Genomic DNA, 12,718 nt, shown 5'->3' on the forward strand with positions numbered 1-12,718 from the left:
CCAGAAATGTGGGTTTTTTTTGGAGTTTTTGCTCTTTGTGCATGCTACATAGTTCTTTGATTTGGCCCACACTTGTATCAAAGCTGGGGAGATAAAGGAGAAAAGAGGAAAGAAGAAAAAAGGAAGGAAGGAAGAAGGGAAGAAAGGAAGGAAGGAAGGAAGGAAGGAAGGAAGGAAGGAAGGAAGGAAGGAAGGAAGGAAACTGCTATTCTCCTTGTCATTAGCCATTCTTCAGATTTTTACTTTTCTTTCTTTCCTTTTAGTTTTTTGAGACAGGCTCTTGCTCTGTCACCCAGACTGGAATGCAGTGGTGCGATCTCGACCTCCTAGGCTCAAACAATCCTCCCACCTCAGCTTCCCAAGTAGCTGGGACTACAGGTGTGCACCACCGTGCCTAGCTAGTCTTGTCTTTTATTTTTTTTAGAGATGAAGTCTCACCATATTGCCCAGGCTGGTCTCGGACTCCTGGGCTCAAGTGATCCTCCTGCCTCAGCCTCCCAAAGTGCTGGGATTATAGGCGTGAACCACCACATCCAGCCCAAGTCTCTTGACTTTCCATTCTCATCTCTATTATTTAATTTAATACCCAGGTATTGCTTTTTGTATCTTGTCTGGGATTCTGGTTGTAATCAGTGGGAGATAAAGGCTACAGTGGCTTTACTATATCATGGCCGGCATTGGAAGTCGGCTCATTTTGAAAGTTCAGGAATAAAAACGTGTTTGGTGGCAGGGCATGGTGGCTCACACCTGTAATCCCAGCACTTTGGGAGGCTGAGGCAGGCAGATCACCTGAGGTCAGGAGTTTGAGATCAGCCTGGCCAACATGGAGAAATCCCGTCTCAACTAAAAATACAAAAATTAGCTGGGTGTGGTGGCAGGCACCTGTAATCCCAGCTACTCGGGAGGCTGAGGTAGGAGAATCACTTGAACCTGGGAGGTGGAGGTTGCAGTAAGTCGAGATTGCATCATTGCACTCCAGTCTGGGAGACAGACTGGAGTGTCTAAAAAAAAGAAAAGAAAAGAAAAAAGATGTTTAGAAGCTCTGAGCTTGTGGGTGAAGCCTGTCAACTTTTACTTTACTACAGAGTAATTTGACCAGACTGCTCAGATGGGAAAGCTCCATAATCAGTATCTTTAAGTCTTTCCTTTTGGGCTGGTTAGAGTTCCCGGAGAAAGAGCCCCCTGCTTTCTGCCTAGAGGGTGAAACCCTGGCTGTCAACCTCTGGAGGTCCAGCGGATAAGAGAGCTGGGTTCTCAGTACCCAGCATGCATACATTCTCATATTGTCCCTGTTTGCAGAATGGCTCCACTGCCTTCAACTGTGCGTGGTGTCCCCAAGGGCAGGGATGCTCCATTTTTCCCTTTCCAGAAAATAAAACTCCAGGCCGGGCATGGTGGCTTATGCCTGTAATCCCAGCACTTTGGGAGGCCAAGGTGGGGGGACTACTTGAACCTGGGAATTCGAGACCAACCTGGGCAACACAGGGAGACCTTGTCTCTACGAAAAATTTAAAAATTAGCTGGGCATAATGGTGTGTGTCTGTAGTCCCAGCTCCTTGGGAGGCTAAGAGGATCACTTGAGCCCAGGAGGTCAAGGATGTAGTGATTGAGCCACTGCAGTCCAGCCTAGGTGACAGAGTGAGACCCTGTCCTAAAACAACCACCACCACCACAACAAAAGAAACAAAGAAACGAGAAAGAGAGGAAGAGGGAGGAAGGGAGGAAGGCATGGAAGGAGGGAAAAAGGAAGGAAGGAAGGAAGGAGGGAGGGAGGAAGGGAGGGAGGGAGGGAGGAAAGGAAGGAAGGAAGGAAAGAAGGAAGGAAGGAAGGAAGGGAAGAAGGAAGGAACAAGGAAGGAACCAGTCTTTTCTTGGATGAGGAAAGACAATCACACAGATATTTGAAGCTGGGGAGCAGATTTGGAGCCAGCTTATCCCTTGAGAATGCTGACCGGTTGCCTGTATAGAATCTAAAAAGGTAGGACCAGGTCTCCAGGTAAGGATGGCAGGCTGAACACAGACATCAGTTTTCACTCCCTTCTGAGACACAACTTCTCAAAAAATTTTAGCCAATCCTTTCAATTTTAGCATCCTCCTTCTACCTACTTCCAGAGTACTTGATGCTCCTAATACCTGAGCCTTTGGGTAATTCTGCTGCAAAAATTACAAAGGCCCTCATTTGACCCCATGACTGACTGACTCAGTTCTTCAAGATCATTTACCATTCTTTCATCTGTTTTTCTGTGTCTAATACTTTATTTTTGTCTCTTCTTCCAATATCCTCATTCTTATATGCCTACTTTAAAAAAAAAAAAAAAACAAAACCCTTCATTGTAGTTTCAATGAAATTTAGGAGGAAGTGAAAATAGATGCCTGTGTTCAACCTGCCATCTCACCTGGAGACCTGGTACTGCTACCTTTCTGTATAGCAATGGGTACAGGCAATGGTCAGCATTTCCAGTGACAACCCCCTGCCTTCTTTATACTGCATTGTTGCCTATATAGTTCATCCCTGGTTAAACATGCCATACTCAAGTGCCCTTTCCTTCTAGGATGTGCTGTAGGAGAGAACATATTCCTTCCTGCACTGTGGTTTTTTATAGTATTTAATTATCAGAGCGCTCCTTTTAACAGAATAGTCACAAAGGCCCAGAATTCCAGTTTAGGTATGATGAAGAAAGTCGATTCACTTCCACGGCCCTGACACAAATACCTTTCCTGTGTCTCACATTAACATCTCCATGTATTATTTTGGCCGGGTGCGGTGGCTCACGCCTGTAATCCCAGTACTTTGGGAGGCCAAGGTGGGTGGATTGCTTGAGCTCAGGAGTTTGAGATTATCCTGAGAAACATGATGAAACCTCGTATCTACAAAAAAATGCAAAAATTAGCTGGCTGTGATGGCTCACGCCTGTAGTCCCAGCTACTTGGGAGGCTGAGGTAGGAGGATCACTTGAGCCTGGAAGGTCGAGGCTGCAGTAAGCAGTGATCACACCACTGCACTCAAGCCTGGGCAACAGAGTGAGTCCCTGTCTCAAAGAAATAAGGAAAAAGAATAAGAATTTCCATGTATTATTTCTATTCTGTTAATGTACAACATTTTGAAAAGATCTTCTGAAAATATGAGGACTATTCTTGGGAGAGAGGAAAAGCTTCAGGCTGTTAGAGACTTTAAAACAAAAACATTGATTACTTTTGAACAGATAAGAAAATTGATCTTCCCTTTGAGAAATATCAAACTAGCCATCTGTTTTAGCTAAAACATGCCTTAATCTATGGCTAATAATAGCAAACGCATGTCTCCAGGAGGAATTAACTGGGACATCCAGGTGATGAAACCGATTTCATTTAGAACTAGCTGGGGATTTAATTGGCCCATTATTGGGGGTCATGTTTAGCTTCACAAATTTCAACATAATAGAGCAAACTAGATTTCAGTTACTAGAGCTTATTTTGGACAATAATTGATATGATGAGAAACAATAAATACTAGTAAAACAAGCCCAGGCTTGGAGTTAGGTAGCCCAGAATTTGAATCCTGGCTCCACACCTCCGAGTTGTGGGACCTTGAGAAAGTTACTTAATCTGACCCTGAGTTTCCTTTACTGAAAATATACTTCAAGCTGGGTGAGATGGGTGGCTCATGCCTGTAATCCCACACTTTAGGAGACTGAGGCGGAAGGATTGCTTGAGCCAGGAGTTTGAGACCAGCCTGGGCAACATAGTGAGAACTCCATCTCTACAAAACAAGAACAAAAAATTCTTGTAAAAGTTTGCCAGGTGTGGTGGTGTGCACCTGTAGTCCCAGCTACTTGGAAGGCTGATCATCCTCCTGCAAGCCTGGGGGGATTGCTTGAGCTCAGGAGATTGAGTGTGCAGTGAGCTATGATAGTGCCACTGTATTCCAGCCCTGGTGACAGAGACAGACCCTGTCTCAAAAAAAGAAAAAAGAAAAAAGAAGACAAAAAGACAATATACTCAGCCGGGTGTAGTGGCTCAGGCCTATAATCCCAGCACTTTGGGAGGCGGAGGTAGGAGTATCGTTTGAACCCAGGAATTCAAGACCAGCCTGGGCAACATAACAATACCCGATCTCTATCTTTTTTTAAAAAAAAAAAAAAAGAAAGAAAAAAGAAAGAAAATCTGCTCAAACAGTATCTCATAGTGTTGTATGGATTAAATTAAATAATGTTTGTGTATTAAGCAGTAGGGCTCAAACAAATAAACACAAATAACATTTGTATGTAGGATCTGCTTAGTATCTACAATGCTATAGATACGGAGATCCTCATTATCATCATCATCATCACATACATTTCCTTGGCTTTTTTCTTCTGTTTGGCTACACAAAGAAGACAGGAAAGGAGAGGTAGAGTTTGTTTTTGATGAAAGCTGCTGTAACGGAAGGCAGGAATGACATGGTGACTCCTGCCGAAGACACAGGAATAAGGACCATTTGGCTTCCTCTATAACTTCTGTCACAACCACACCAGTTAAAAAATGTTATGCTTCACTGAGAGATGCCAATCAGAGATAGAGATGATGCCGATGGCCCATTGTTAGTGGGTATTCTTTTATTTATACATCCGAGGGGATGATCTTATGGGTGGGCAACTGTAAGATCTACCCACATTCCCTCACCCAGACCACCTGGAGGCTAAAGCATGTATAGGGATGAACCCCTTTTGTTTCTTTCCCATCAACTATTTTGTGGGCCAGGTGATAGAGTTTTAATTTTTCTGTTAAAAGTCATATTTGTATCCATTTTATTTTTGAGGGCACACTAAATGTTCTCTAACCAAAATACTGCAAGTGAGAGAGAGAAAGAGAAAGGTATGGATGTGTATATGTGTGGCAGGGGGAGGACTGGGATTAGAAATCCTCATAAAATAATTAATGTGCTTGGTACACGGGCAATATAGAGATCTATACCCAACAATTAGTGATTATACAGTCTTCCCAGGAACATATGGAAGTTTTTACAAAAATTAATCATGTGCTACTCATAAAGCAGGTCCAAACAAAAACCAAGGAATCAGTACCATATAGATTTTCTGACCACAATGCAAATTAAGTCAGAAATCAGTAATAAAAAGATACTTTTAAAAACTCATACATTTAAAAATCTCATATTTATAAAAACATGTTTCCATTATAGCGAGATCAAATAAAAATTCATGGTTGGAGAAAACTACATATAACTAATAAGGAAAATACTGCATATCAAAACTCAGACCTATAGCTAAAATTGTAGTTTGAAGAAAATTTTGGGCCTTAAATTTTCATATTAGAAAAGAAGAAAGGCTGAGAATTGATGAATGAAGAATCCAACTTAAGAGGTTAGAAAAATAACAGTAGAAATGGCCGGGTGGGTGGCTCATGTCTGTAATCCCAGCACTTTGGGAGGCCGAGGCTGGAGGATCACCTGAGGTCAGGAGTTCGAGACCAGCCATGACCAGCATGGAGAAACCCCGTCTCTACTAAAAATACAAAATTAGCTGGGCGTGGTGGCACATGCCTGTAATCCCAGCTACTCGGGAGGCTGAGGCAGGAGAATTGCTTGAACCTGGGAGGCGGAGGTTGCGGTGGAGCCGAGATTGCACCATTGCACTCCAGCCTGGGCAACAAGAGTGAAACTCCATCTCAAAAAAAAAAAAAAAAAAAAAAAGAAAAGAAAAGAAAAAGAATAGTAGAATATATAAATATTTTAGTTGTTTTCTTGCTATGGAAAGAATTGCATTTGTAAAAGAAATAAACAATGACAACAACAAAAAGTTATTATTCTGATGTGATGTTGCTAGGTGTTCATGAACGAAGGAATAGAAAACTGTGTCATTACCTTCCAATTTCATTCAACTCAGTGTAAGCTGAGTCAAAATTTTCCTTCCAAGAAATGGTGGCACCATCAGCAGCAGCATCTTCGGAAGAGAGAGAATCCATTTACAATATTGAGGATGTCATATAAGAATAAAGAAAAAATTAACAGAAAAGCTCCAGAGCAACCCCAAAGCAATTCTCATGACCAAATACGGAGTCTGACTTAGTGGGAAAATGCCATGATTCTCTGGAATGTTATTTTAAAAAATCTTCCAAGGGGAAACTGACATGACAGAGTTGGCTTCTCTCTCCCGTCTACTTAAACAAAGGGAAAACTCAGGACAATCAGAAATATGACTTCTGGATATTTTAAAAGATAAATTTGGGAGAAAAATTTAAAAGGGATAAAAGAACACTTTGAAAGCCTAGAAAAGCTGGTGAAAATCAGGGGTATAAGGAGGATGCAGAGAATGAAGGGAAAAGTTACAAGGTCAAGAAAAGAGAAAAGGAAAATACATTTTAGAAATTTCTCTTTCTAGCCTGAGCCACATAGCAAGACCCTGTCTCTACAAAAAATTAAAAATCAGCCAGGTGTGGTGGTGTACACTTGTAGTCCCAGCTGCTCAGGAGGCTGAGGTTGGAGGATCACTTGAGCCCAGGAGGTTGAGGCTGCAGTGAGCTATGATCGCGCCACCGCACTCCAGCCTGGGAGACAGAGCGAGACCCTGTCTCCAAAAAAAAAAAAAAGAAAAAATTCTCTTTCTTATCCCACTCTTCTCAGGCATTAATGAGCTTATCTGGTATACTGAAGGATTTAACTTAACCCACAATATATGCTTGGGTAGATTCTTTGGCAGTATTACCTTGTGTGATGTGTCAATTCCTTGGCAATAATTCATGCACGCGTGCACACACACACACACAGCATGCACAGCAATACGCATTTGTGTCATCTGTTGGGGACCAAGGTTCACAAACAGCAAAACACACAGCATCATCTGGGGCTGGAGCAAGTAAGCGGCCTGGGAGGATAGGGGTCACATGAGCAGCCTGGCTCGGCTGACCCTGGAGCCAGTTCCCTCAGGTTTCCCAGAGCACAGCCTGGCTGAGACTGAAGGCAGCTTATCCATCTTGAATTCTGAGGAAACGGAGACCCAGGGCCTAGGTTTCTGCATGAGTCACAGGCTCGTGGGAACAAAGCCAAAGTCACTAGGAGAAAACTGGACTGACAGTGGGGCTGGAACTGGAGAGCATTTCTGGGTCCGGCAGAGGTGACTTAGAGGGTTTCCCAGACCCCTCTGGAGACTCCAGAATTCCCTTAACCCCAAAGCACACAGGTCCATTGTCTTTCGAGTACAGTCAGCCGCCCCCCACCCACTGCTCTCCCCAGTACACACAGACCACTCCCTTGCACTGCCCGAAGTCTCACCATTTGGAGATTTCTTTCTTTCTTTTTGTTTTTGTTTGTTTTGTTTTGTTTTGTTTTTTTGAGACGGAGTCTCGCTCTGTCGCCCAGGCAGGGGTGCAGTGGCGTGATCTCGGCTCACTGCAAGCTCCGCCTCCTGGGTTTACGCCATTCTCCTGCCTCAGCCTCCCGAGTAGCTGGGACTACAGGCGCCTGCCACCACGCCCGGCTTGTTTTTTTTTTTTTTTTTTTTTTTTTTTTCTTTCATAGTTTTAGTAGAGATGGGGTTTCACTGTGTTAGCTAGGATGGTCTCGATCTCCTGACCTCGTGATCCACCCACCTCAGCCTCCCAAAGTGCTGGGATTACAGGCACGAGCCACTGCACCTGGCACTAAATTAATTTATAAAGTACATTTGATTTATAATATATGATGACTATGACTTATATACCATCTATATGTTTTCTTTTTCTTTTTTTTTGATACAGAGTCTCCCTCTGTCGTGCAGGCTGGAGTGCAGTGGTGCTATCTCGGCTCACTGCAAGCTCTGCCTCCTGGTTTCACACCGTTCTCCCACCTCAGCCTCCCAAGCACTGGGACTACAGGCGCCCGCCACCACACCTGGCTAATTTTGTTTTTGTATTTTTAGTAGAGACGGAGTTTCACCGTGTTAGCCAGGATGGTCTCTATCTCCTGACCTCGTGATCCACCCGCCTGGGCCTCCCAAAGTGCTGGGATTACAGGCATGAGCCACCGCGCCTGGCCTGGAGATTTCTTTAGGATAGCCAAGTTTTCTCTTCCAAAATGTCCCTGGGACGAAGATGATTTGGGCAAAATAAGAACCTTATTTGTAAAATACTCGTATTTAGCTAGCTATATGTGTATCTTAGTTAATTTTTTAACAAATCTACATAAAATTATATCCATGTTGAAAAAAAATTCTAGGATGATTGGGGGTGAGGAAACTATGAAATCCTCATGTTGTAGTGAAGCCCTTCAGCCAGGTGGCTTTTCTCTCCCCCATTTGAAGTGGGTGAGTCCCTCATGCAGGGAGGTACGTTTACGGCTGGCAGGGGTGCCCGGGTGGGAGGAGGCTTGTTTCACTGTCTCAGAAGAGGGGCAGAGAACATCCATAAGACTCGTGACTCCTGCCTGTAACTCTCCTTTCCTGGGGCATACTCAGTCCCCAGGGAACTTGGCAGATGCAGGGGTAGGCATCGGTGGAGACCTAACATTTGCCCAAGATGCTTGGAGCTAGACTTTACAGAAACATTCTTCTCAGGCCTCTAAAATGTTGCCTGACTGGAGCCACCAGGTGCCTCTTGCATGGTGGCCTGACATGTCAACGTGCCCATGAGTCTGTGACAGGCAGCCAGGTGTCTCGCCCCCACTGCCTGGGGGGCCAGGGCTGGGCTGGGACTCACCATATTCTGGAAGTCGCACAAACTCCGAGGGCTCGCTGGGAAGGCTGATTCCCCAGGGGTTACTGGCACTGACTCTGAACTGATAAGGACACCCGGGACTAAGGTCTTCGATGACGAGGTAAGTGTCCAAGGTCGAAGCCACCGACTGCTGCCAGATCTGGGAACCTAGTGTACGGTTTCCCAGGAGAGGGAAAGAGAAAAGCCAAAGGGATATTGTTTCAAAGACCTTCAGCGAACAAAGAAAGGAAAACAGACACATTCAATTCAAGGGATGCTTGTGGTTACTGTGTCAGGCTCTCCAAGCCTGTAGGCCAACTATGGTAGTTTGGGTTCAATTTCCTACATGACAGAATAAATGGTGAGAGGCGTGGAAGAAGCTGGCCTACAGATTCTGTTTACTTTCAAATGTGCAAGTGCCAGAGTGAAAAGACATAGATAATACAGAATTTACAGAGGACACGAGGTAAACTTTTAATAAGGCCAGAAGAGTATATTTTTAATTAATAACATGAGATAAAATATGCATGTGGAAACCGAAACAAAATGGAAATTAACATGCATTGAACACTACGTACATGTAAAATCCGGTGGAAGGTGTCTTCAACATAATTCTCTCATAGTTAAATGAGATTTAAGACAGAAAGTTAATTCTGTCTTAAATCCACAGAAATCCAGTGAGGTAAAGGACTAATCTTACTTTACAGATGTAGAAACTGAGCCTCAGAAATATTAAACAATTTGCCCAAGAGAACTTAGTGAGCTGAACTATGAACTGGATAATGCTAAGGTAAATATGAACTTTGTAAAATGTGTCTCCCAGCTCACTATTAATACTTTTGTGCTAACCTGGGAGACACAAGAGTGAACAGCTTAAGAAGGATGCAGAAATAAATGGGTTGATAACTGTTTAATAAAAAAGAAGGAGAAAGAAGAATTAAAATACTAAGCATAATGAAAAGTAGAATAAAACAAATGGTTTTGGTTCGGGTGATAGGGTAGCAAGCACTTGCTTTCAGTTCAATTGTGTAATTCCTAATGTGATTCAGAGTAATTGTGTTATGACTCTGAATTAACTGTGGTTGTGTTATTAACAATTAGAGCGATCTGGCAGCTTCTATTTTAACTAATTCTTCTTGCTAACTAGATGGAAGTCTCAGTTGTTTCTAACTGCTGAAGAAATACATTCACTTTTAGCATGTAAATGTAACAAATTTTAACAGTTTAAATTGTACAATTTTAAAAGGCACAATTAAAAAATATATATTATCTTAATTTTATCTGGGGGTAGGTAGGGGTTGTAGAAGTCCATCCGTACCACACTAGTTATTTCTCTGGGAGAAAGATCACAAATTAGCCAAGTAGACATCTGAGTTCTAGTGCTAGCTCTGCCTCTCATTAACTATAATCTTGTCTTTCTTAACGTTCTTTAGGCCTTAGCCTCCCCCTCTGTAAAATGTGCTTGATCATCCCTGTCTGGGTGATCGAGCGTGTTAAGTAGGGATATATGTATGAAGGCACCTTGAAACTTGCCCTGGGTCATAAATATGTCAGGGAGGTTTGGATCATCTTAACCAAAAGAGCTGCTGAACATCTGGGATTAGAAGGCAGCTGTAATCTGGCACTGAGGCCTCTGAGCTGAGTTGGAAGACACGACAAGGAACAACTTCTGAAAGATGAGGAGGCTAATGTGTTTACAATTCTGAAGGACCTCCTAGAGATGAAGAGAAGACAGGAAAACAAGAGCCAGAGGCCGGGCGCCGTGGCTTATGCCTGTAATCCCAGCACTTCTGGAGACTGAGGCGAGTGGATTGTTTGTGCTCAGGAGTTTCACAGCAGTCTGGGCAGCGTAGTGAGACCCTGTCTCTACTAAAAATACAAAAATTAGCCAGGTGTGGTGGTGTGTGCCTGTAGTCCCAGCTACTCAGAAGGCTGAGGTGGGAGGTTGGCTTGAGCCCAGGAGGTGGAGGCTGCAGTGAGCCGACTGCACCACTGCACTCCAGCCTGGGTTGACGAAGCCAAACTCTGTCTCAAAAAAATAAACAATAAAAATAAAGGAGAAGAAAAGTGGCTCATGCCTGTAATCCCAGCACTTTGGGAGGCCAAGGTGGGAGGATCACGTTAGCCCTGGCGTTTGAGATCAGCCTAGGCAACATAGTAAGACCCTGTCTCTATTCAAATTTTTTTAAAAAATGGTTAAGATGGTAAATTTTATTGTGTGTGTGTTTAGTACAATTTTAAAAATAAATGTTTTAAAAGAAGAGACAAGACAAAGGAGAGCAGAAGATAGTGTACCTTCCTCTCTGTACTCCACAGTGTAACCGGAAATAGTGCAGTTTCCTGTGCTAGACGGGGGCAGCCAACGGAGAATCACAGAGGTGCAGCTTCTCTCCTGGGCAATGGGGCGGTTAGGGGCTGCTGGAACACCTGTGGAGACAGAAATCAGGATCAGGTGCTATTTCTGCAGAACTTGGCATTGTATACCAAGGTATAAGGTCATCTAGGAAACATTACCTAACCCATGTCACAATTTTTTCCTGTGACCTTCTCCACCAAGTGGCATACCTTTCTCCAGGCCCAAGGCAGATGTAGGAGACACACCATGCTGTCTGAAGTTCTTCCTTGGGCTAAATACTGCACCCTGAAGATAAAACTTGGCCAGGGAACTAACATGTTGATGGTAGGTTTATGGTAGGACACAGACAGCTCTTAGAAAGATTTGTTCTCTTCTCATTTGCCAGAACTTTATTATTTTTGAATTTTTACAATGGACAATTTCTCCCCCATGTCGCAGGGAGCCCTTATAATGTTCACGTAAAATGTAGGACCAGGTGTGCTGGCTGACACCTATAATCCTAGCACTTTGGGATGCCAAGACCGAAGGAACAATTGAGCCCAGGAGTTCGAGACTCCATCTACAAAAAGTTTAAAAAATGAGTTGGGCATGGTAGCACATGCCAATAGTCCTAGCTACTTAGGAGGCTGAAGTGGGAAGATAGCTTGAGCCGGAGAGGTTAAGGCTGCAGTGAGTGGTATCATGCTACTGCACTCCAGCCTGGGCGACAGAGCAAGGCCCTGTCTCAAGAAAATAAAAGTTTGACTAACATAAATTGATAGCAACAGAAAGTAGAGCAGTGGTGGCCAAGAGGCATTGGGGAGGAAGGAATGGGGAGTCATTGCTTAACAGGTACAGATGCAGTTTCAGAAAGATGGGAAGGTGAAAAAGTTCTGTCGATGGATGATGGTGATGGTAACCCAAAAACGTGGATGTACTTAATGCCACTGAACTGTACCCTTATTTATTTATTTATTTATTTATTTATTTATTTATTATTTTTTTTTGAGACGGAGTCTCGCTCTGTCGCCCAGGCTGGAGTGCAGTGGCTGAATCTCGGCTCACTGCAAGCTCCGCCTCCCGGGTTCACGCCATTCTCCTGCCTCAGCCTCCCGAGTAGCTGGGACTACAGGCGCCCGCCACCTCGCCCGGCTAGTTTTTTTGTATTTTTAGTAGAGACGGCGTTTCACCGTGTTAGCCAGGATGGTCTCGATCTCCTGACCTCGTGATCCGCCCGTCTCGGCCTCCCAAAGTGCTGGGATTACAGGCTTGAGCCACCGCGCCCGGCCTATTTATTTTTAAACTGTACATTTTAAGATGGTTAAGATGGGATGGGCACAGTGGCTCATGCCTGTAATCCCAGCACTTTGGGAGGCCAAGGTGGGAGGATCACGTTAGCCTTGGAGTTTGAGACCAGCCTGGACAACATAGCAAGACCCTATCTCTATTTGAATTTAAAAAAAATGGTTAAGATGGTAAATTTTATTGTGTGTGTTTTACTGAAATTTAAAAAATAAATGTTTTAAAAAGTATTGTAGAAAACACAGCAGAATCCCATCTCTACAAAAATGCAAAAAATATTAGCCAGGTGTGGTGGTGCACGCCTGTAGCCCCAGCTAATCAGGAGGCTGAGGTGGTCGGATTGCTTGAGCCTGGGAGGTCAAGGCTGCCATGAACAGAGATCATGCCTGGGCAACAGAGCAAGAACCTGTCTAAAAAAAAATTATTTCAAAAGGTCTG

At 43.8% G+C, this 12,718-nt stretch overlaps 1 protein-coding gene across 8 annotated transcripts in view; it reads right to left on the bottom strand.

Annotated features, from left to right (window-relative positions):
* The window catches only part of KALRN (kalirin RhoGEF kinase), a 693,044-nt gene that overhangs the window by 12,687 nt on the left and 667,639 nt on the right, over nucleotides 1-12,718 (bottom strand). For all 8 annotated transcript variants that reach the window (XR_013414358.1, XM_015130033.3, XM_028844557.2 and 5 more), the window contains 3 exons: nucleotides 10,939-11,070; nucleotides 8,647-8,811; nucleotides 5,840-5,918 (listed from right to left, as the gene is read on the bottom strand). Coding sequence is in view for 7 of the 8 variants with exons in the window: in XM_015130033.3 (XP_014985519.1) it covers nucleotides 5,840-5,918; nucleotides 8,647-8,811; nucleotides 10,939-11,070 (376 nt within the window). In the remaining variant the exon portion in view is untranslated. The remainder of the gene's footprint in view (nucleotides 1-5,839; nucleotides 5,919-8,646; nucleotides 8,812-10,938; nucleotides 11,071-12,718) is intronic.

This window comes from Macaca mulatta, chromosome 2 (assembly GCF_049350105.2).
Source record: "Macaca mulatta isolate MMU2019108-1 chromosome 2, T2T-MMU8v2.0, whole genome shotgun sequence".
Lineage (NCBI taxonomy): Eukaryota > Metazoa > Chordata > Mammalia > Primates > Cercopithecidae > Macaca > Macaca mulatta.